The sequence below is a fragment of the Portunus trituberculatus genome, chromosome 48 (genome assembly GCF_017591435.1).
Source record: "Portunus trituberculatus isolate SZX2019 chromosome 48, ASM1759143v1, whole genome shotgun sequence".
In the NCBI taxonomy this organism is placed as follows: domain Eukaryota; kingdom Metazoa; phylum Arthropoda; class Malacostraca; order Decapoda; family Portunidae; genus Portunus; species Portunus trituberculatus.
In genome coordinates this window covers 24,212,419-24,237,414 of record NC_059302.1, presented here as the reverse complement: position 1 = coordinate 24,237,414, position 24,996 = coordinate 24,212,419, and the positions used below count along the sequence as shown (strand labels likewise).

General features: G+C 39.3%; 1 protein-coding gene and 1 long non-coding RNA gene across 3 annotated transcripts in view; one reads left to right on the top strand and one right to left on the bottom strand.

Moving 5' to 3' along the window:
- Positions 1–24,996, top strand: part of LOC123498802 — a 132,735-nt gene that overhangs the window by 105,315 nt on the left and 2,424 nt on the right. Inside the window, exon 4 of the long non-coding RNA XR_006672796.1 lies at positions 19,997–20,168. This is a non-coding gene — a long non-coding RNA (uncharacterized LOC123498802). The remainder of the gene's footprint in view (positions 1–19,996; positions 20,169–24,996) is intronic.
- The window catches only part of LOC123498800 (sphingomyelin synthase-related protein 1-like), a 16,510-nt gene continuing 9,665 nt past the window's right edge, over positions 18,152–24,996 (bottom strand). For both annotated transcript variants that reach the window (XM_045246226.1, XM_045246227.1), the window contains exons 7-8: positions 21,897–22,047; positions 18,152–20,166 (exon numbers count right to left, since the gene is read on the bottom strand). In XM_045246226.1, coding sequence (XP_045102161.1) covers positions 19,805–20,166; positions 21,897–22,047 — 513 coding nt within the window. In that variant the 3' untranslated portion in view covers positions 18,152–19,804. The remainder of the gene's footprint in view (positions 20,167–21,896; positions 22,048–24,996) is intronic.

Genomic DNA, 24,996 nt, shown 5'->3' with positions numbered 1-24,996 from the left:
AAAAACCAGAAAGGTCTCACCATCTAGTGCGCCAACATAATAAGATCAACGGGCAAAAAAAGATAGTCGATAAAGATGAAGGCTGCAAAGTGCGTTGGGAGTTTGATTCGTGTGATACGGAATAACAGTCGTAAAGTTTTATCGTACACAAATCTCAAGGTAAAAATGTGTCCCACTATTGAAGGAATTAAAATAGTGAAGACTGTGAACATTATTCTTATGACCTCCATAGACCCTTCCTTATATCAATAAAATGGTCTAATCGTACACATATCTCAAGGTAAAAATGTTTCCCAGTACTGAAGGGTTAACTCTGAGTCCTGACTGATTGCTTTACTTTGCTGTTGCTTCTGGTCTTGTGCTTTACTGGATTTAATGGAAATAAATTTCATCTGCTAATTCCGAGTGACTATTTTATTATTTTTTTACCATATGTGCTTTTCACGGAATTTATGGGCTAAAGGGGATACTTTTGGGGGTATCTCCTATCTCAAAGCCCACTTGCTAGGAAACCGTTGCCCCGAGTGAGAAAGCCCAACCTACACTCAGACCGTGGACATGATTCGAAATCGTGCGCTTGGAGACCTCTCGGACCCCAAAGCATGCATGGTTCCACTGTACTGTAAATCTGGGTATTAACATGATAATTCTTTAATCACGATCTAAACAATGAATGAATTACGATAAGCAATGAGATTAATTAACTCTATATAAACCTGACCTACCTTAACGCAACCTTCCTTAACCTAACCTATCCTGACCTTAACGTATCCTAAATTACCAGAGTTGAAAAGTAAATTGGTTGAATAGAAGATGACAAGGGAGGAATAAGAGGTTAGGATAGAATAATAGAAGAAGATAAGAAAAGCTTCAAAGAATAAGAAAAGATAAGAAAATATATGAGGCTGTAGGTAATAAAGATAGAATGAAGGTTGATAGAGAGCAAGAAATGTTTATCAGTGAGGGAGTGGATGACATTGAGAAAATATAGGATAGAATTGGTAGTGTATAGATTGAATGAAAGGCAATACACGACACAGAGGAAGTGGAAGGAGTAAAAGGTTCTAGCAGGTAACACAATCAGCCCTACCTTCCCGTACCTCCACCCACCCCAGCTGTGACCTGGAGCATTTTATCACTAATATGAAGAGGGAGAGGAAAAAAGAGAAAAAAAAAACAATAAAAAACGTACTCTCTTATGGATTACTGTTCGGGTGCGTCTCGTAAACAGCCAGCCGACTCTTACGGAAAGGAGGAAAGTAAGGGAAGAGTATAGATTTCAAGAAGCACAACACGCAGTACTGGGAAGTAAGCACATTCATATGCAAAGATATTATTTTCATTGTATATTGATGGGTCTAATATTAATTCATGAACTTATATAGGTTTTTTTTTTATTCAGGTTTATAGGTAAGGAGATAGAAAAATACGTGGAAATATGTAATAAATGAAGGTAAACAAAACATGTGTTCCCTGAGATATATAGATTATTCTCCATGTCATAAACGTCATAAGAAGGAAAACAAGACACGAAAAATAAAAGAAAGATAAAAGTTAAAAATAAAATAAAAAGATAAATAAATAAACAAAACCGAATAAACTAAAAAAAATACTAAACCACAGATATAACATACAATTTCTTACGCTGCACATAAAAGAAAAGAAAAAAAAGAAAAAAAACACAAATACACTCAAAGAACATTGATTACCAGCCACAGTCAGAGACACACATCCACCTAACCACCCATCCAGCCACCCAGCCACCCATACAGCCACCCAGCCATCCACCCATCCAGCCATCCATTCAGTCTGCAAGCCACCCAGCCCTCCATCCAACCAGCCATCCAGCCATCCAGCCATCTATACAGCCAGCCAGACAGTCAGAGTGGCACACCTAAGCAAGACATCACATCACACTCCTGCTTTGTGCACACTGTCATTACTGCCAGTGTGAGTCATGGTGCCCCTTGAGAGTTGACGTCACGGCCGCTCCCTCAAGGCCACAGAACCCAAACACACTCCACCGTACCCAAGCTTTGAAGGAATTGCGCAGGAATGATGCAGAACAGTCTCAACACTTCAATGCCTCAAAAACTCAATTCCTCCATCTCTCAACTCGACACAACCTTCCAGACAACTATCTCCTCTTCTTCTATGACACTCAACTGTCTCCCTCTTCTACACTGAATATCCTTGATCTATCCTTTACTCATAATCTAAACTGGAAACTTCACATCTCATCTCTTACTAAAACAGCTTTTATGGCGCTCTGAGGCGTCTCCGAAGTTTTTCTGCTAACTCTGTACAAGGATCTTATCCATTCTTGCATGGGGTACTCTTTGCATGTTTGGGGGTTCCAATCTCACAGTTCTATTAGATAGGGTGGAATCTAAAGCTTTTCGTCTCATCAACTCCCCTCCTCTGACTCACTGTTTTCACCCTATTTCTCACCGCCGAAATGTTGCATCTCTTACTATCTTATATTCCTATTTTCATGATAACTGCTCTACTGATCTTGCAAACTGCATGCCTCCCTCCTCCTGCGATCTCGCTGCACAAGGCTTTCTTCTTCCTCTCATCCCTATTCAGTCCGACTCCCTAATGCAAGAGTTAACCAGTACTCTCGATCATTTATACCTTTTTTTGGTAAACTCTGGAACTCCCTGCCTGCTTCTGCATGTCCATCTTCCTACGACTTGACTTCTTTTAAGAGAGGGGTTTCAAGACATTTTGTCCCAGACTTTTGGCTAATTCTATTTTAATCTTTAAGGGAAATAGCATTGCTAGTGGGCCTTTATTTAATCTTTTGTGCCCTGACTGGTTTTCCCTCTTGCATAAAAAAAAAAGCATTTTTCCCTTTCATCCCTTCCTTTTTTTCTTTATATTTACAGAATGCTGTGTTTAAAAAAAGAAAAGAAAAAAAATATGAAAATTCAAGGACATAAAAACATAAAGAACATAAAGTAAATCAACATGTGGCAGTTCTTGTATACATGAATACTTACGTCCACTCACTTATCCTCCCTATCCCGAAATCTAGTTGATCTTTTAAAGTTCACCATGAAGTACGCAGCTATCATTGCATTACTGGCTCTATCCTGGCATCTAGGAACATGTGCATCATGATATTCACGGGCAACAGACGTGCAAGGTACACACTCCTTATATTATACCAAGCGATGCAAAGCTGCCTTGTCTTGTTTCACTGATCACCTTAATTTCCTACATTTTTCAAACACCCTCGTTTTTCACTTGCAATCGATGATTTTCTATTCGGATCAAAAATCTAAATGAAGTTTCGGCCAAAATTTGTTGAGGGCCGTGACGGCCTTGGGCGCCGCACTGGGGGAGAAGGTGGCTGTTGGGTCCGGCCTGGGGCCCAAGGCAGGGAACTGGCAGCAGGTCCTTCTTTTCCTTTGCGGCCTCAAGCTTCAGTAATAATCATCCACTTGCAGTGCCTCATACTAGGCAAGGAGTTGCCATAAGCAAGGGATCAATGTCTACCATTCACCAGATGTTGACCAGAGGGGGGAGTCCTTATAGGGAAATAAGAGCTCCTTCCATAGAGTCTGGTGGAGGGTGTCTCTTGATTGTGGTAGCACTGGGCTGAATAAATCGCCATGAACGAGGGCACGCTGTGCACCATGCACTAGACACTGGCAGGACGAGAGGAGTCCTTTAGAGGTGAGAGGGCTCACTTCATGCCAGTGGCTGGGCGTAGTGTGTGGCACGCTGTGCACCATGCACCAGACACTGACAAGACGAAGGGGGTCCTTTTGGGGTGAGAGGACTCACTTCATGCCAGTGGCTGGGGTGTGGTGTGTGGCACGCTGTGCGCCATACACCAGACACTGGCAGTACGAGGGGGGTCCTTCAGGGGTGAGAGGACTCACTTCATGCCAGTGGCTGGGGTGTGGTGTGTGGCACGCTGGGCGCCATACACCAGACACTGGCAGTACGAGGGGGTCCTTCAGGGGTGAGAGGGCTCACTTCATGTCAGTGGCTGGAGGTGTGGTGTGTGGCACGCTGGGCGCCATACACCAGACACTGGCAGTACGAGGGGGGTCCTTCAGGGGTGAGAGGACTCACTTCATGCCAGTGGCTGGGGTGTGGTGTTTGGCACGCTGTGCGTTATGCACCAGACATTGGCAGGACGAGGGGGTCCTCTACCGGTGAGAGGGTTCACTTCATGACAGTGGCTGGGGCGTGGTGTGTGGTGGGTCATTGCTCATGGCGATCCGTGTGAGGCGCGGCAAGGTTGCCTCGTCACTGCCCTCACACCCTCGGGACTGGGATGGACCCTTGGGGAGGAAGGGTTTAGCCCAGTACCAACCCATGTAAGAACAATTTAAAGAGTTTGGTCATTGTCATCGACCGCTTCGTTATCGAAGAACGCTTAGTGGAAAATCGAATCGAGGAAAATCATATCGTGCAAAATATTATCCTGGAATATCGCATCGTGGGAATGTTGCATAGTGGAAAGTCGAATCGTGGAAAATCGTATCGTAGAAAATTGCGTCGTGGAAAATATTATCCTGAAAAATCGCATAGTGGAAAATTGCGTCGTGGAATATCGTATCGTAGAAAATCGCATCGTGGGAAATATTATCGTGGAAAATCGCATCGTGGGAAATCGTATCGTGCAAAATATTATCGTGGAAAATCGTATCGTAGAGAGTCGTACCGTGGAAAACCGTATCGAGGAAAATCACATCATGGAAAATCGCATCGTAGAAAATATTATCGTGGAAAATCGCATAGTGTAAAATTGCGTCGTGGAATATCGTATCGTAGAAAATCGCATCGTAGAAAATATTATCGTGGAAAATCGCATCGTGGGAAATCGAATATTGGAAAATCGCATCGTAGAAAATCGCATCGTAGAAAATATTATCGTGGAAAGTCGCACCGTGGAAAATCGTGGAAAATCGTATCGTTACCGTGAAATTGTTTATCTATTTATTTATTTATCTATCTATCATTACTTAATAACATACATATACTGTACCATAGTGTTATTTATACTACTCAAAAGTGAAGAGAGAGAGAGAGAGAGAGAGAGAGAGAGAGAGAGAGAGAGAATCATTGCTTAAGACCCGGAGAATTTTTTAGAGCTCGTATGGGTCTTTTTAAGGTCCGTATTCAGAAACGCTTTGCTCTCTCACTACGACTATTTTCGAACCCCACAGAGATGATTAGCGGGGTTTTCAAGAGTGTTTCTCCAGTTAACAATGTAGAAATCTTGTCACTCTGCCTTTAGAACCTTAAGAACCTCGTGTCAATTTTAATAAGGTCTTTTGAAATAGCGGAGGTGAAGCAGAGAAGTGTTTGAGAATACGAGCCTAATATAAGCTTGCTGTCTGAAGGAATAGAGTCTGAGATGGAAGTGTAGTGAGGATGGACTACACAGGGAAGTTGTTTTTATCGTTCTTCTTTTATTTATCTTATATGTTTTCTCTTTCTTTTTCCCAACATGTTATCCTTTATCTTCCTCTCCTCCTTATTTTTTTTTATTTATTTATTTTACTTGCCACTCTTTCCTTGCCTCACCTACTTGTCTACATTGTGCCGTACCTTCCTTCCATATACCCTACCCGTCCCTGTCTACACCCCTGCCTCTCACACATCCACTCTCCTAGTTCTCCCTCCCTCCCTGCTTGTTTGCTATGTCACCTATCTGTCTACATCCTTTAGCTTCTTTCTCCATCTATTCATCCCTCCCTCCCTATCAACTACGCGACCTATCTATCATGTTTTCCCTTCCCCATATCCATCCCTCTCACCCTCCTGCCTATCTGTTCATCTATCTATCAATCTATCTTGTTTCCTTCCTTCTCCCACTCGTGTCTCATCCGTTCCTCTTGTCCTTATTCTAAAACGTGTCTGCTCCCTCACCTCGACTATTTTCCAAAGCTACAGAGATGAATGGCCACGTTTTCAAGAGTGTTTCTCCTGTTGATAATGTAGAAGCGTTTCCAATTTGTCACTAGAACTGTGGAAACACCCTTAAAAACTAGTGTCACTTAAACTAAATCCTTTTTGAAAATAGTGGAGATGCAATCCAGAAGTGTATTTAAGGATAAGGATTCTCTCTCTCTCTCTCTCTCTCTCTCTCTCTCTCTCTCTCTCTCTCTCTCTCTCTCTCTCTCTGGAGATCTCAACTGCTTGGCCTTCATCTCTCTCCGAAGATACACAAACTACACTCCTTCTTGCCCTTCGCTGCCCCGGGAGTCGCCGCGAGGTGCCCCAGAATCCAGGGTGCCCGTGGTGATGTCCCCGCGCCCCGCCACTCTTGACGGGGAGATCTCAGCGATACCCAGTGATGAATGCGTCCCGTCTGCGCGTGCGTCAGATTCCTACTTGCGCTCTCCGGCCGACACACCACGTGGGGTCCTGCCTTCTGCTTGTCTTCGATCTTCTTTCCTCTTCCCTCTCTCTCTCTCTCTCTCTCTCTCTCTCTCTCTCTCTCTCTCTCTCTCTCTCTCTCTCTCTCTCTCTCTCTCTCTCTCTCTCTCTCTCTCTCTCTCTCTCTCTCTCTCTCTCTCTCTCTCTCTCTCTCTCTCTCTCTCTCTCTCTCTCTCTCCCCTCTATTCCCTCTTCCAAGCTCCCAATGTGAAGTGCCCCCCTCTCCCCAATCCAGGCCCTCCACGTGGCGCCTCAGACACGGACACGGACGCGGACATAGAGACAGACACGGCCATGACTCGCAGGGAATAGCTTGATTGGCACAGACTAAAAGGTGGATAGAGATAACGTTACCTGATGCACCTTCTACACGATCAGTGATTGACGGAGAGGGATGGGATACACACACACACACACACACACACACACACACACACACACACACACACACACACACACACGGCTCTGGTTATTGTGTTAGTAAGTATTTTGTGAGGGAATGTTGTTTGTTATAGCGACTTTTAGTGGATTTGTTAAAGGATTGTAGTTTTTTTTTTTTATTATTGTTATGGGAGTCACTTTGATGCTTTGTTTTAAGTTACAGGATGTCACAAAAGAGGGTTTATTTATTTATTTTTTTTATTTTTATTTTATTTTATTTCTTTTTTTTTTTTTTTTTTTTTTTTGCAGGTGGTGTAGTATTTGGGTGTCTGTTTTCCAGGTGTATATTTGTTTTGTCACTCCTTCGTTTTCTTTTTCTCTCCATTTCTTCTCTCCTTCGTTCCTTCTCTTCTTTCCTTCATTCATTCATTTACCCCTTCATTCTTTCGTTCTTTTATTTCTTCCTTCCTTCATTCATTCATTCACTCCTTCATTCTTTCGTTCTTTTATTCCTTCTTTCCTTCATTCATTCATTTTTTCTTCATTCTTTCATTTTTTTATTCCTTCCTTCTTTCATTTATTCATTCATTAACTCCTGCATTCTCTCATTCATTCATATATTCACTCAACCATTCTTTCATGCCTTTATTCCTTCCTTCCTTCCTTCATTCATTCATTCATTCATTCTTTCCTTCATTCACTCATTTCTTCCTTCACTCCTTTATCCTATTCATGCACTATATCCATGTACTCCTTCATTCCTTCACTCCATGCCTTCCTTCATCCAATTCTTTACTCTTTCGCACAGATTAATTAGTCAATCTACGGTGAAAGGAGGCATAGGTAAAGGAGCGTGAATATAAAGTAACACAAACGTAGAATAACTTGAATTGGTAAAAGTAACACAGAGGTAAGTGAGCGCGTATAGGTCGAAGAATATATAGGTAATAATGAACATAGAAATATATTACTTTTACCTCTCTCTCTCTCTCTCTCTCTCTCTCTCTCTCTCTCTCTCTCTCTCTCTCTCTCTCTCTCTCTCTCTCTCTCTCTCTCTCTCTCTCTCTCTCTCTCTCTCTCTCTCTCTCTCTCTCTCTCTCTCTCTCTCTCTCTCTCTCTCTCTCTCTCTCTCTCTCTCTCTCTCTCTCTCTCTCTCTCTCTCTCTCTCTCTCTCTCTCTCTCTCTCTCTCTCTCTCTCTCTCTCTCTCTCTCTCTCTCTCTCTCTCTCTCTCTCTCTCTCTCTCTCTCTCTCTCTCTCTCTCTCTCTCTCTCTCTCTCTCTCTCTCTCTCTCTCTCTCTCTCTCTCTCTCTCTCTCTCTCTCTCTCTCTCTCTCTCTCTCTCTCTCTCTCTCTCTCTCTCTCTCTCTCTCTCTCTCTCTCTCTCTCTCTCTCTCTCTCTCTCTCTCTCTCTCTCTCTCTCTCTCTCTCTCTCTCTCTCTCTCTCTCTCTCTCTCTCTCTCTCTCTCTCTCTCTCTCTCTCTCTCTCTCTCTCTCTCTCTCTCTCTCTCTCTCTCTCTCTCTCTCTCTCTCTCTCTCTCTCTCTCTCTCTCTCTCTCTCTCTCTCTCTCTCTCTCTCTCTCTCTCTCTCTCTCTCTCTCTCTCTCTCTCTCTCTCTCTCTCTCTCTCTCTCTCTCTCTCTCTCTCTCTCTCTCTCTCTCTCTCTCTCTCTCTCTCTCTCTCTCTCTCTCTCTCTCTCTCTCTCTCTCTCTCTCTCTCTCTCTCTCTCTCTCTCTCTCTCTCTCTCTCTCTCTCTCTCTCTCTCTCTCTCTCTCTCTCTCTCTCTCTCTCTCTCTCTCTCTCTCTCTCTCTTTTGCATTCACACACATCCTCACGTACACCACCTTTAATTGCTTGTTAGTAGTTCGCTCGCGTCTCGCTGTCCTGCCAGTCAGCGCACAACCAACACTCACTTGTCTATCCTCCTTATGGGCCGGTCGATGAATAGGTAACCCGGCAGAACATGAAGATCAGGTGTGGCAGCGTGGCAATCACCATCCACTTAGTGTCTCAGGAGGAAGAGCTGAGTAACCATGGACGTTTGACACTGCAGCCTGGGATGTTAATAGGAGGTTGAGAGTAAGACGAGGCGACCTGCTGATTCTCTTAGTGGAAAGTGGGAGCCAGAGACACGAAAAAGGGAAAGAATTAATAGTAGATAGTAGACAGATGGTTGAAAAGAGGGTATATACGGGAAGGAAGGTAATTTAAGAAGTAAATGGAAGAAATGTAGTTGAAAAAGAGAATAGGCGGGAAGACCAATTGAAAAGGAAGTAGACGAGAAGGAAAACAATTGAAGAGAGAATAGGCAGAAATAAGAACAATTTTAAGAGAAACTAGACGGGAAGAAAAGCAACTGGAGGAAATAGACAGGGGGAAAAAAAGCAACTGAAGAGAGAGAATAGACGGAATAAAAGCAATTGGAGGAAACAGACGGAAAGAAATTCGATTAAGGAGAGATATAGACAGAAAGAAAGGTAATTATATCACTGAAATAGACGGAAAGAAAAGTAACTGGAAAGAATACGTAACAATTTCTAATCAAGTGGAAGACATTGTGAAAACTTCAAACCAGATACTTTAAAGACAAGTTTCGTATTCTTATTAAACATTTTGGTGTCATGTGAACATTTAACCCCTTCAGTGCCAAGACGTGTTTCCATATTCATTCTGCTTACTATTTGGTGATTTTATACAGCTTCAGAAATTTATGTGAGGATTAAAATAGTGATGACTCTGGCCATTAATCTTCTGAGCTCTACAAACTCTTCCTAATGTAAATGAAATCGTATAACCATACCCAAACTCATGGTAAAAATGCGTTCCAGTAATGAAGGGCCAAGTTAACACGTTCTGGTGAAAGGTATTGTGAAAACTCAGCAGAATACTTCACATTTCCTTGGGCATCTTATTCTGGCATTTTAACAGGGTCTAGTTGAAGAATTTTCGGTCCTAAGAGGAGTCTTTTTAGCAGTATTTCAACGAGGAATTATTATTAACCCCTTCAATACTGGGACACATTTTTATCTTGAGATTCGCGCACGATTAGACCATTTTATTGACATGAGAAAGAGTGTATGGATGTCAGAAGATTGATGGCCAGAGTCTTCACTATTTTAATCACCCACAAGTTTTTGAAAATGTGTAAAATCATCAAATCATCAGATAGTAGGCAGAGTGAATATGGAAACGCGTCGTGATACTGAAGGGGTTAATGAGAGAAAATACAAGCGAGAATCTGACCAACTCCTAATAAAAGTATGCTTTTTTTTTTTTTTTTTTTAAGTGAAGACTGGCCAAGGGTAACAAAAACGATTAAACAAAAAGCCACACTTAGGTGCCAGTTCCCGAACCGGTCCGAGTGAGTTAACCAAAAAAATGGGATAAGTGTCTTGAAACTTCCCTATAGTTCTTCAATGAGTTTAGGTCACAAGAGGATGGAAATAGAGAAACAGGTAGAGGGTTCCAGAGATTAGTGTTGGTGTATTGATGCAGTACAGTAAGTCTTAGTGGAGAGCAAATCAGTACCACCTGTACCACCTGTGTCTCTGCTGCAACCTGACCTTCTAATACTGTGTTAACTGTTGCTTCGGAGGGCGAGTCTTAACCCCTTCAGTACTAGAACGCATTTTAGGTCATAGTGCATGGAGAGCAAAGCAGTACCGTCTGTCTCTGCTGTAACCTGCATGGCCTTGTAATACTGTGTTAACTCCTGCGGTATTCTACTTCGGAGGAAGAGTCTTAACCTTTTCAGTACTAGGACGCATTTTTACCTTGAGTTTTGGAAGTGATTAGACCATTTTATTTATATTAGAAACGGTCCATGGAGGTTAGAAGATTAATGGCCAGAGTCTTCACTATTCTAATCCCCACGAAAGTTTCTGAAACTATACAAAAACGCAAACTAGTAAGCACGATAAATATGAAAACATGTCCTGGTACTGAAGGGGCTAAGCGCAACATTTAAGCTAAACATGCATATTGTAACCTAATCAAACCATATCTTACTTTAAATTAGCTCATCTTATCTTTTCTTACCTTACCTTACGATTAATTTTCGTTCTTTTCCTTACCTCACCTAACTTTGCGTTACCTTACCTACCTACCTTGCTATTCCTTTCATTAACTTATATTGCCTTGCCTTGCCTTACCTTGCCTTGCCTTGCCTCACCTCACCTTAACATACCTTACCATATCTTACCTTACCTTACCTTACCTTACCTTACCTAACCTTACCTTACCTTACCTTACCTAACCTTGCCTTTCCTTGTCTTACCTTATCTCACCGTATCTGACCTTACCATATGTAGTTTTACCTTCCTTTCCTTCAGGAATCTAGTCTTATCTTACCTAACATATATTTCAGTCTTCCTATTTTTATTTATTTATCTATTTGTCATTCATTTATGTATTTATTTTCTTATTTATCAGATTTGCGCTTTGTATAGTAATGCTTTTTTTCATCCTTTATTTAATTCTCTCTCTCTCTCTCTCTCTCTCTCTCTCTCTCTCTCTCTCTCTCTCTCTCTCTCTCTCTCTCTCTCTCTCTCTCTCTCTCTCTCTCTCTCTCTCCATATTAACATTATTTTTTTCTTTTTGTTTTTTGTTTTGTTTTTTGTTATCACTATCACTATTAACCCCTCGCTGTGTTCCCTTTCCGTGCTTTTCCGGCTACGCCCTTCCTGTCACAGTGCCCCCATCTCCTCCTCCTCCTTCCTCGTCCCCTGTCCACCCATAGACCCACCCATCCATCACTCTTTCTCTTAGTCATTGCACTTGGGTGTGTGTGTATATATATATATATATATATATATATATATATATATATATATATATATATATATATATATATATATATATATATATATATATATATATATATATATATATATATATATATATATATATATATATATATATATATATATATATATATATATATATATATATATATATATATATATATATATATATATATATATATATATATATATATATATATATATATATATATATATATATATATATATATATATATATATATATATATATATATATATATATATATATATATATATATATATATATATATATATATATATATATATATATATATATATATATATATATATATATATATATATATATATATATATATATATATATATATATATATATATATATATATATATATATATATATATATATATATATATATATATATATATATATATATATATATATATATATATATATATATATATATATATATATATATATATATATATATATATATATATATATATATATATATATATATATATATATATATATATATATATATATATATATATATATATATATATATATATATATATATATATATATATATATATATATATATATATATATATATATATATATATATATATATATATATATATATATATATATATATATATATATATATATATATATATATATATATATATATATATATATATATATATATATATATATATATATATATATATATATATATATATATATATATATATATATATATATATATATATATATATATATATATATATATATATATATATATATATATATATATATATATATATATATATATATATATATATATATATATATATATATATATATATATATATATATATATATATATATATATATATATATATATATATATATATATATATATATATATATATATATATATATATATATATATATATATATATATATATATATATATATATATATATATATATATATATATATATATATATATATATATATATATATATATATATATATATATATATATATATATATATATATATATATATATATATATATATATATATATATATATATATATATATATATATATATATATATATATATATATATATATATATATATATATATATATATATATATATATATATATATATATATATATATATATATATATATATATATATATATATATATATATATATATATATATATATATATATATATAGAGAGAGAGAGAGAGAGAGAGAGAGAGAGAGAGAGAGAGAGAGAGAGAGAGTCCCCCTCATTATAAAGTAATATTGGTTCAGGTATCTTCAGATCCTTGGGTGTACCTGGCGGGAACAAATGACACCTGTACGTATCACAGGTATCGTCTCTCTCTCTCTCTCTCTCTCTCTCTCTCTCTCTCTCTCTCTCTCTTTCAGGACTACATACAATGTCTCACACACACACACACTCGAGGACTGTGTGCTTTTGAGCTGACTTATGGACGAACGATAAGAGCTTACTGATTCCATTTCAAAAGCGTAACACACGAGGTGGGACACGTTACGTTGCTCGCTGGTGTGAAACGTTTCGGCGTGTTACTGAAAACATACTTTGTTTAGAATTATTTTGGCCCTTCAGGATGTTTTGAAGGGTGTGGTGATGACTTGACATGGGTTCCGTCCCACTGTGGAGATAAATTTCCTGGAGAAGTTGATTATAATGAGATGAACTCAAGCCTTTTGAAAACTGCTTTTACAGGGCAGAGGAGGAAGCGGACATGAATCCAAGGCGACTGTGTTGGTGTAATAGTGAAGGAGTGCTGGGAAAGGTGATGGAGAAGAAAAAAAAGACGGTTTTCTTTCCGTGATCTGACTGTGAGATGTTGCAGAAGATGAGAAAATAAAACTAGAACATGAAACACTGGGAAGGTGATAGATCTTGTTGCCGGCGGCGGGCACGTCAGTGAGGCGGCGAGGAGGACACGCTCATTGGCAGGCTTGGGTATGCGGGCACACATCTCTCCTCCAATCCACAGCGGTGGCCAATTAAATGGGTGGAGCCTGAGTCGCAGCATCAGCCAATGGGGGTTGGGCTCCTCATCTTGCTCGCCCATTACCCCTCCTCCCTTCCCCACACCGCAAACAGCCTCCCGCCCGCGCCCCGCCGCCACCAGGCCGCGGATGAAGCTTCAGGCAGAGGAAGGGCCACCAGACTCCAATAACTTTGTGATGGCTGAAAACATGATGTCCTCTTGACCTGGAGGCAACGGTGTCCTTATTGCTGAGCGTCACCCTTACCTCTCAGGGGCCTCGGAACAGGTCGGTATAAACAACTGGAAGGAGGGAGGGAAGAGATGATCTTCAGCAAGCTTCTTGAACTGGAGCACAGGGAGCGAGTGGCATATAATTATTGCGATAAACACTGACCAAAATACCAGTTCAAGCTGATAATTTTATTTCTATGTAGAGCAAAACAAAAGCCCTTTGAAAAAAGCATCTAGAGAAAAATAAATATTTCGACAAACAGGTAGAGGGAGTATCAGCGAAGAACACAAGTATGAGCTCGTTTCTTTGGTGCCTTCCTGGATGAACACGAGGACTTCACCACTCCGGGAATTTTCCAGTCACGAATTCTTGAAAGGCGCGTGGTCGTTCATCAGCACGTTCAGCAACAACACGGTGCACCACGAGGCAACTTGTATAGCCTCCGTGGCCTACACTCTTCCTACTGTCCACCTATATTGGTACATTTTCGACAAAACGGGACGTCCTTTTTCCGTGGTAGCTGTCATTGGCTACTGCTGCACCGGACGTGTATCTGAGGACGTTTTCTTACTCTCACGCCCCCCCCCCCTTCCCTCTCTCCCTCTGCCCGACCACATTTATCTTGCTTCCTTCACCGCTAACTGCCCCTCCCCCCCCCTCTCTCTCTCTCTCTCACATACCTATCATGACGTTAACAAGTATGAAAGACTTCATGATATAAATACTGGCAAAGTTGACAGGAAAGACAAAAGCTTCAGTATTACTTACAGAAAAGATTTAACACGCGGTACTTAAGGAATTGTGAAAATAATGATAACTTACAAAAGTAAGAGGATAAGTGCCAGTGTTCACTTCCATTCTCTCTCTCTCTCTCTCGTTAACTCTGTTCTTACACATCCTGGTTACCAGTGCTTGATCATGTGTTCAACTCAATCTTTACATGTAGTACACAACTTTTACCCAACTCACTGTCCGGAGAGTAATCTGTAAATACTTCACTTGTGCAGTAAAGAGAACAAGTTCTTTAACAATTTGCATTTTCATGATTTTATTATATTTGTATATAATATAAAGCTTTCAATATAACATAAAAAATAGCTTGATCATGGTATACAAGGGAAAAGCAAAAGTTTTCCTCCTAAAATCAAGCTAGTAATGTAATTGAATAATGCTTTAATAAACTACAAAGGAAAATTAATAAATTAAAAGCCAGTCTACAAGCAGTAATCTTTTCCTGTGTCTTGTGGACAAGAAATGTCAGTCACCCATAGCTCTGCCTCGACTTGATTTGTATTATGAACACTGGTTTATTTTTACTCTCATTAATGGAGAACTATTAAAAACTACTTACTGGATGAGTCTCCAGTTTGCATTTAAATTTGCATTGGAAATAGGTCTTTTCTTTTGCCTTTCTGTAATTAACAGCTTCACCTAACAGAACCTTGGTCTTCCTTATAAAAATACAGCTTATCTAATTCTCTTAGGTGTTTGGTGAACCCAACATAACTCAATACTGATGCATAGTATGGTGACCTCAACCAAACTTGATACAACTAAACAAGAAAAATCAATATACACATGTGTAACTTTATCTTGCATATCCACCACCTTATTGAAAGGAGTCACATGGCAACCAACCAATCCAATACATTTAATGATAAAGCACAACGATCTCCATTGTTCACAAAACAGGAAGTGTGAGTGCACCTGTTGCTGATTGCTCAAGTACATTATGTACTGTACTACTCTGCTACTTTGTGTCTGGATCCCCACAACTTTACTTTTGCCCATAACCTTGAGACACTGCAAACTAGATATTTGAGAGAGAAGCTATCAGCATCATGTGAAAGCTATTTATGAGCCAAGAAGCTAGTACCTGGCCTCCCTTCAGTAATGTTCTCAGACAAAAACTAGACTTAGTATAAAGAAAATACTCCTAAAGTAGTGACAAACTCTTTAAATATTAAAGATGCTTGCTAATTCTTCTTTTGCTTTATACCACAGCGGGAAGGAATCCTACCTTATGAGTTCACAAATGGTCTTGCATGTGAGACCAATGGGCTTCATATATGGCACACACTCTTTATTCTAGCTAAGAAAAGGCATGGTGTTTTACCATCATTTGGAAGCTTACAGTATCTCAAGGCACTTGTCAGAAATAAATCTGTGGGAGAAAAAATAACAAAAACAGCAGGATATGTAAATGGTCAGCAACCTGATTTATTGGTAAGAACTGATGTCTGACTAGCTGTCCATGTTTCATGATTCTCCCGGCAATGAGATGCATGAAAATTATCTTGTGTATTAATGCTTGTATTTCTTTTACATTCAATGTACATAGAAAGCAGGTTGTCATAAATATATACATATTTGGTATCAAAAGGATGGAGAAATGGTTTATAAATAAAATAAATGGTGTATAAATAAAAATAAATACTCTTTTTAATCTAAATACTTGAATAACTAACTGCAGCTGTTTAAGCCAGAAGCCTTGCATAAAGCCAAGCACAGAACATTCCTCAACAGATATTAATTACCCCCAGCAACGATAGAGAAGACATTTTTCATTAATAAATAATGTAGACATTTACGTAACAAAGAACTCTAATAACTGAGCCACTGTACTTCCACGAACACAACAATAATGATGGTCAGCATTCATCAGTAGCAGCAAACTGTCAGCCTGCTGTCTCACATACAATGCAGGAGTATGAAGATTTCACATAAAGTACAAAATACAAAAGATGACAAATGAATTACAGTCATGTAAAGCTGTTATGTCATTACAATAATGTAGTGGAAGGCATGTGCAGTGGCTCCCAGTTACTTATCACAATCCTATTGACTTCATCCTCTTCCATCCAAGCCTCTATTATAAAATGTATTCACAAATTTGCCATGGAGTTTCCACAAAGAGTTCAGCCTCAAATGAAGATCTATTACATGTATGTATACAATGTTATAGCAATGTTGCTGGCAGTGCAATGAAAGCATTCTTTATTACCATTTTTTCCAAATCACAACCAACTGAGAAGTGAATGTTAGAATAGTATCTATGTTTGGTAATAGCAACATGAACATTTTATGCTTAGCATATACTGTACATGAAAAATTACATATATATATATATATATATATATATATATATATATATATATATATATATATATATATATATATATATATATATATATATATAATATAATATATATATATATATATATATATATATATATATATATATATATATATATATATATATATATATATAAAAAGCGTACAAGTATTAACCAAGATAGTGTAAAGCTTTTCCAGTGTAATAAGTGAGAGATGAAAAAAACAAAATTAGAGACATTAATTTTTCATTCTTCTTTACTTTGTCACTGATAATCATAAATATATCTGATATTTCTGGTTATAGGTCAATGATATATTTTAGACAAAAATTTGGAATTCCTTGAACAATGGTTAAAAAAGAATAAACCTGCCTCACCAGCAGCTGCCAATAATTGTAACTCAACACCACTATTCTACTTTATCATAATAAATAATGTGACTAGTCTCAACCAATTTTCCAGATAACAATTGTTTATCAAAATTTAATCACATCCAACACAGCAATAAATACAAAACTTTTCCAGTATGCATATGTACGTACATCCATCTACCTGTCTGTTTATCATCTGCACACCCTGTATGTGTGTCCCCATATATATATATATATATATATATATATATATATATATATATATATATATATATATATATATATATTACAAATACATACAGACTCACTCAGATGAAGTAAGGAGGATAATTTAGAATTACAGCTTTAGGTCTAGTAGTGACTAACTTAGTTGGGCTTCTTTTTTTCTTCAAAGACAGACCACCTTAAACAGTGTTCCACGACCTCTTACAGCCCTAGTGGTTATATGTGGCAGGAGTAGTGTGACGTGAATAGAAGATATAGATTAGGCACATTGATTACCTGAAACAGGTTCGCCATTAAAAGGTTTGTCTTGAAAGATGGAAACAAAGTTTTAGTTTTAGGAAATAATCTTTGTTACTCACTTAGACATGAGTAAATAAAGGTGTGTGTGTGTGTGTGTGTGTGTGTGTGTGTGTGTGTGTGTGTGTGTGTGTGTGTGTGTGTGTGTGTGTGTGTGTGTGTGTGTGTGTGTGTGTGTGTGTGTGTGTGTGTGTGTGTGTGTGTGTGTGTGTGTGTGTGTGTGTGTGTGTGTGTGTGTGTGTGTGTGTGTGTGTGTGTGTGTGTGTGTGTGTGTGTGTGTGTGTGTGTGTGTGTGTGTGTGTGTGTGTGTGTGTGTGTGTGTGTGTGTGTGTGTGTGTGTGAAATATCTTGACAATGGATACTATAGTAAACTCTTGAGTATCAACCAGCTGCTACTACTGCTTAAAGGTAGTTACCAGTTATACCTATACTAAACCATTTATCCAGCTTCCAAAAAATCACTAGAATTTTCCTTTTTTTCATTATTATTATTATTATTATTATCATTATTATTATTATTATCATTATTATCATTATTATCATTATTATTTTAACGGCCAAGATGTGAATTTGACAGCACATGAAGTAACTTCCTGCTAGACCATTTTGACTTTCATTTTACCCTTGCCACACTGTCTATGTGATTATTACCCAAGTGTCATCTTTTTCATTCTTTTTATGTTTAAAAGGCCAGCTAAAAGGAATTTTACTATTAAAGGGAAAAGAAAATATTTTGTGCTTATATAAAAGAAAATACATTTACTTAAGGAGATGCTTCAGAGCAACATCTGGGATAGGAGGAGCATGATTATAAAATGTATTGTGAAAATTCAGTTTTGTTAACAAATTGTGCTGGCACATGGCAGCACATGTCTGGTGCACCATCCCAGCTGCATTTTTTCATACATTCAGCATACATCTCAAATTTGCTCTTATGGAATTATTTCTATTCAAGTATTATATAATGATAATGTATGTCTTAGATGGTTACATACAGAGATGAACCATAACATGGGTACAGATTCATCTAAATGTTTTTGCAAACACATAGCTTGTTACAAAACAGTCCACAATAAATTGTGCAATGTTGTGTGCACATGTTATTTTCATCATATATTTTTGTCCTGGATTTTGTATACTTTAAGAATTGTAAGTGGAATAATTAACAGTAGACTACTTTATAAGTATATGAACATGTACATTAAGTCAAATCCCTGTTTCCTTTTATTTTTTTATGTATATTTCAGATTCTAAATTTGAGTGTATATATCAAACCCTGATCCAGAAAACTAAAATTCCAGAAATGTGGGTCACTTACACCACAAAACTTGCAAGATAAATGGTCCAGTACTTGAAAGTATCAAAAAGAAATCTTTTCTAATCTTGCTAACTTTATTTTGTACAGGGTTTGGTTTAACGTCAACTGCATAAAAGGATTAAATTAGACTGCACAAGTGGCAACACAATCAAAATGCAAGACCAACAGAAGCAGTATGCCACAGCTAGGGATTATGGGTATCACTCCATAAGGCAAAATGCAAAGCAATGTTGAATCAGTTTTTGACAGATATATGTAATAACTTGAATTTTTCTTTTTTTGTTCTTTTTAAGAATAAGCTATTCAATTTTCCTACGAATGCCCAATTCAAATGCATGAACAGAAAAAATGTTTAAGCTAAGATAGAGGGTAGGAGAAATATAATCACAGCTTGGTAAAGGTAAAGGAGGAATGGTATGAAATTATAAAGGAGACATTTAAGAGAGAGATTGATTACAGCAACAAGAAACAAATAAAACAGGAGGTAATGGACTGAATTTTCTCAAATAGTTCTTATAAGAACTATATATACTGCATATTAATAGATAAGTTATTTGAGCATATTCACAACCTGAAAAATATTTAACACCAGACAAACCTTTATATTAAATACTAGTTAGTCTTCTCTTTCCTAATCAGAAAGTTTGACCTTACAAATACAAAGAGGCTTTTTGCAAGCTTTATAAGTTTCCCAGCTGCTAGAGGATTGGAATATTCATTAGGAACAATACCATCAATGTGAGCCTCAAAGTAACTAAACATTGGGAACCATATCTTTGTTCTGAAGGAGTCTCTTTGTTGCAGGGCACGGTTGTTGGCCAGCGAGTGGTAATACAGGAACATGCGGGATGTGATGTAAAAGGCAATGAACACATCAATGGAATAGTGTTCGTGAGCTGCCAAGATGAAGAAAATCCCAAACATGTTCAGCACCCAGGAGAAAATGTGCAAGTAGTACACTCTCCTTGGTGTATCTGTAAGTGAAAATCATTTTGCTCTTAAGATGAATGTGGACAAAGTATCTATTAAGGCACTTCATGCTAGAAGCTCCTGATGTGTCCAGACTAAGATATGCTTGCATGAAACAAAATTCCTACATGCTTAGTTAGGATCTCTCCCAGGCACATCATCAGCACATCTACCATCTGAAACTGTTGCCTAGATTGTTGCTTTACTTCAGGCAGGCCTCCAAACTAAAAAGATAGTAGATTGCTTTACTTCAGGCAGGCCACCAAACTAAAAAAGATAGTGGATTCATCAGGTGTCAGTTACACATCAGTGAAAAGTGGGTGCAAGAACTCAAGGGCTAGGGTAGCCATGAGACCCACACCTACAAACCTCCATCTGGATGTAAAAAAAATTACCGATAAGCAAGCTGCTAACATTATAAAGAAAGAATTAGAGAAAAATTCTTGTACCACAGCCAGAAAAATTGAAGATAACCAAAGTAGTAGCATGCCATGCTTCTCCCCACTCTTGGCTCTCTGAAACATGTGGCTCCATGGGGAGTGTCATAGCTAGCCTTGCCATGGAATTCCCACACCCACTTTTTCACTGATGTGTAACTCCTTAGTTTGATGGCCTGCCTGATGTAAAGCAACAATCTGGGCAACAGTTTCAGACACAACACGTGTGTTCTTAGCTATATTAGACTCATAAACACCACCCAAATATGTAAAGACAGGCATAACCAGCACCACCCGATCAGAGTGATAAGGGGACCATAATCTGTCTCCCTCCACTACAAATTATAGATTACACTGAATATTATGTGGAATATCTATAATCAAGACAGCACACACACACACACACACACACACACACACACACACACACACACACACACACACACACACACACACACACAAGCTCATTCTGTAGGGTAACGTCTGGCTGTCTCATCAGAGACTGCAGCAGATCAAACAGTGAAACACACACACACACACACACACACACACAGATTCAGATTCAGATTCAGATGTTTATTGACCACAACATGACACAGAAATTTCAAAATGACAAGATCACAACACACACACACACACACACACACACACACACACACACACACCCTTGAACATGATTAGAGACATGGTTGTCATGAGCATTGCCATGACTTCCAATCCTTCCTCTCGCAAAGCTGGTTTAAAACAATATCCTGGGTGAATGAAACTGATGTCCTATCAGCTAAGAAAGAACCAAGGTAATCTATCTTTTACAATGTCTAACAGTTACAATACATGTGTGCAGTGGTCACACTTGAAAATGTGATTGTGTGCAACTGCAGTAATGATCTTCATGAGCTAGACACGAGAGAGAGAGAGAAATATGAGTTCCTCTAAATTTAGAGTTTTTGGCAGATTTGCAATCCTACTTCTCTTTGTCACTCATCCCCATATCTCTACTATCAGTCACATCACTAGCATCAATGATAGGTGCAAAGTATATTGACAATCATACAAAGGATAGCACATATGAATGGCTTCTCATAATGGTATTCAGGAATTAAAAATTCTAGTGGTATGAAACATCAAAGCCTCCAATGCAGAAGTCCTTATTCTGATTGCAACAACTGTCAATAAAAATACTTCATCAATTCATAATTTTTATATGAATTATGAATTAATGAAGTTTGCTTTGTTATTCCCTGCTTTCATTTATATTTTGCTAAAAAACAGTGTAATATAATGCAACGAATACTTACATTCTGTAATGAAAAAATTGAGGAGTGTGAGTGTGGCAGTGTGGCCGCTGAACATGTAGTCTCCACAAGTACGCACTCCCATCAAGCTGAGGCCACCTCCTCGCCAGATAAGATAGGCTTGACTCATTTTTGTCCAAATATCACTATGACCCTGAAATATGATTCTTAAATTCATTTACCAGAGAGAGAGAGAGAAGGGGTGGTCAACCTTCCAAAGTGAGAGTGAGCTCTCTCTCTCTCGCTCTCTCTCTCTCTCTCTCTCTCTCTCTCTCTCTCTCTCTCTCTCTCTCTCTCTCTCTCTCTCTCTCTCTCTCTCTCTCTCTCTCTCTCTCTCTCTCTCTCGCTCTATCTCTCTCTCTCTCTCTCTCTCTCTCTCTCTCTCTCTCTCTCTCTCTCTCTCTCTCTCTCGCTCTCTCTCTCTCTCTCTCTCTCTCTCTCTCTCTCTCTCGCTCTCTCTCTCTCTATCGCTCTCTCTCTCTCTCTCTATCGCTCTCTCTCTCTCTCTCTATCGCTCTCGCTCTCTCTATCGCTCTCTCTCTCTCTATCGCTCTCTCTCTCTCTATCGCTCTCTCTCTCTCTATCGCTCTCGCTCTCTCTCTCTCTCTCTCTCTATCGCTCTCTCTCTCTCTCTCTCTCTCTCTCTCTCTCTATCGTTCTCGCTCTCTCTATCGGTCTCGCTCTCTCTCTCTATCGCTCTCTCTCTCTCTATCATTCTCGCTCTCTCTCTCTATCGTTCTCGCTCTCTCTCTATCGCTCTCGCTCTCTCTCTCTCTCTATCGCTCTCGCTCTCTCTCTCTCTATCGCTCTCGCTCTCTCTCTCTCTATCGCTCTCGCTCTCTCTCTCTCTATCGCTCTCGCTCTCTCTCTCTATCGCTCTCTCTCTATCGCTCTCGCTCTCGCTCTTGCTCTCTCTCTCTCTCTCTCTCTCTCTATCGCTCTCTCTCTCTCTATCGCTCTTTCTCTCTCTCTATCGCTCTCGCTCTCTCTCTCTCTCTCTCTATCGCTCTCTCTCTCTCTCTCTCTCTCTCTCTATCGCTCTCGCTCTCTCTCTCTATCGCTCTCGCTCTCTCTCTCTCTCTCTCTCTCTCTCTCTCTCTCTCTCTCTCTCTCTCTCTCTCTCTCTCTCTCTCTCTCTCTCTCTCTCTCTCTCTCTCTCTCTCTCTCTCTCTCTCTCTCTCTCTCTCTCTCTCTCTCTCTCTCTCTCTCTCTCTCTCTCTCTCTCTCTCTCTCTCTCTCTCTCTCTCTCTCTCTCTCTCTCTCTCTCTCTCTCTCTCTCTCTCTCTCTCTCTCTCTCTCTCTCTCTCTCTCTCTCTCTCTCTCTCTCTCTCTCTCTCTCTCTCTCTCTCTCTCTCTCTCTCTCTCTCTCTCTCTCTCTCTCTCTCTCTCTCTCTCTCTCTCTCTCTCTCTCTCTCTCTCTCTCTCTCTCTCTCTCTCTCTCTCTCTCTCTCTCTCTCTCTCTCTCTCTCTCTCTCTCTCTCTCTCTCTCTCTCTCTCTCTCTCTCTCTCTCTCTCTCTCTCTCTCTCTCTCTCTCTCTCTCTCTCTCTCTCTCTCTCTCTCTCTCTCTCTCTCTCTCTCTCTCTCTCTCTCTCTCTCTCTCTCTCTCTCTCTCTCTCTCTCTCTCTCTCTCTCTCTCTCTCTCTCTCTCTCTCTCTCTCGCTCTCTCTCTCTCTCTCTCTCTCTCTCTCTCTCTCTCTCTCTCTCTCTCTCTCTCTCTCTCTCTCTCTCTCTCTCTCTCTCTCTCTCTCTCTCTCTCTCTCTCTCTCTCTCTCTCTCTCTCTCTCTCTCTCTCTCTCTCTCTCTCTCTCTCTCTCTCTCTCTCTCTCTCTCTCTCTCTCTCTCTCTCTCTCTCTCTCTCTCTCTCTCTCTCTCTCTCTCTCTCTATCTCTCTCTCTCTCTCTCTCTATCGCTCTCGCTCTCTCTCTATCGCTCTCGCTCTCTCTCTCTCTCTCTCTCTCTCTCTCTCTCTCTCTCTCTCTCTCTCTCTCTCGCTCTCTCTCTCTCTCTCTCTCTCGCTCTCGCTCTCTCTCTATCGCTCTTTCTCTCTCTCTCTCTCTCTCGCTCTCTCTCTCTCTCTCTATCGCTCTCTCTCTCTCTCTCGCTCTCTCTCTCTCTATCGCTCTCTCTCTCTCTATCGCTCTCTCTCTCTCTCTCTATCGCTCTCTCTCTCTCTATCGCTCTCGCTCTCTCTCTCTCTATCGCTCTCGCTCTCTCTCTCTCTCTCTCTCTCTCTCTCTCTCTCTCTCTCTCTCTCTCTCTCTCTCTCTCTCTCTCTCTCTCTCTCTCTCTCTCTCTCTCTCTCTCTCTCTCTCTCTCTCTCTCTCTCTCTCTCTCTCTCTCTCTCTCTCTCTCTCTCTCTCTCTCTCTCTCTCTCTCTCTCTCTCTCTCTCTCTCTCTCTCTCTCTCTCTCTCTCTCTCTCTCTCTCTCTCTCTCTCTCTCTCTCTCTCTCTCTCTCTCTCTCTCTCTCTCTCTCTCTCTCTCTCTCTCTCTCTCTCTCTCTCTCTCTCTCTCTCTCTCTCTCTCTCTCTCTCTCTCTCTCTCTCTCTCTCTCTCTCTCTCTCTCTCTCTCTCTCTCTCTCTCTCTCTCTCTCTCTCTCTCTCTCTCTCTCTCTCTCTCTCTCTCTCTCTCTCTCTCTCTCTCTCTCTCTCTCTCTCTCTCTCTCTCTCTCTCTCTCTCTCTCTCTCTCTCTCTCTCTCTCTCTCTCTCTCTCTCTCTCTCTCTCTCTCTCTCTCTCTCTCTCTCTCTCTCTCTCTCTCTCTCTCTCTCTCTCTCTCTCTCTCTCTCTCTCTCTCTCTCTCTCTCTCTCTCTCTCTCTCTCTCTCTCTCTCTCTCTCTCTCTCTCTCTCTCTCTCTCTCTCTCTCTCTCTCTCTCTCTCTCTCTCTCTCTCTCTCTCTCTCTCTCTCTCTCTCTCTCTCTCTCTCTCTCTCTCTCTCTCTCTCTCTCTCTCTCTCTCTCTCTCTCTCTCTCTCTCTCTCTCTCTCTCTCTCTCTCTCTCTCTCTCTCTCTCTCTCTCTCTCTCTCTCTCTCTCTCTCTCTCTCTCTCTCTCTCTCTCTCTCTCTCTCTCTCTCTCTCTCTCTCTCTCTCTCTCTCTCTCTCTC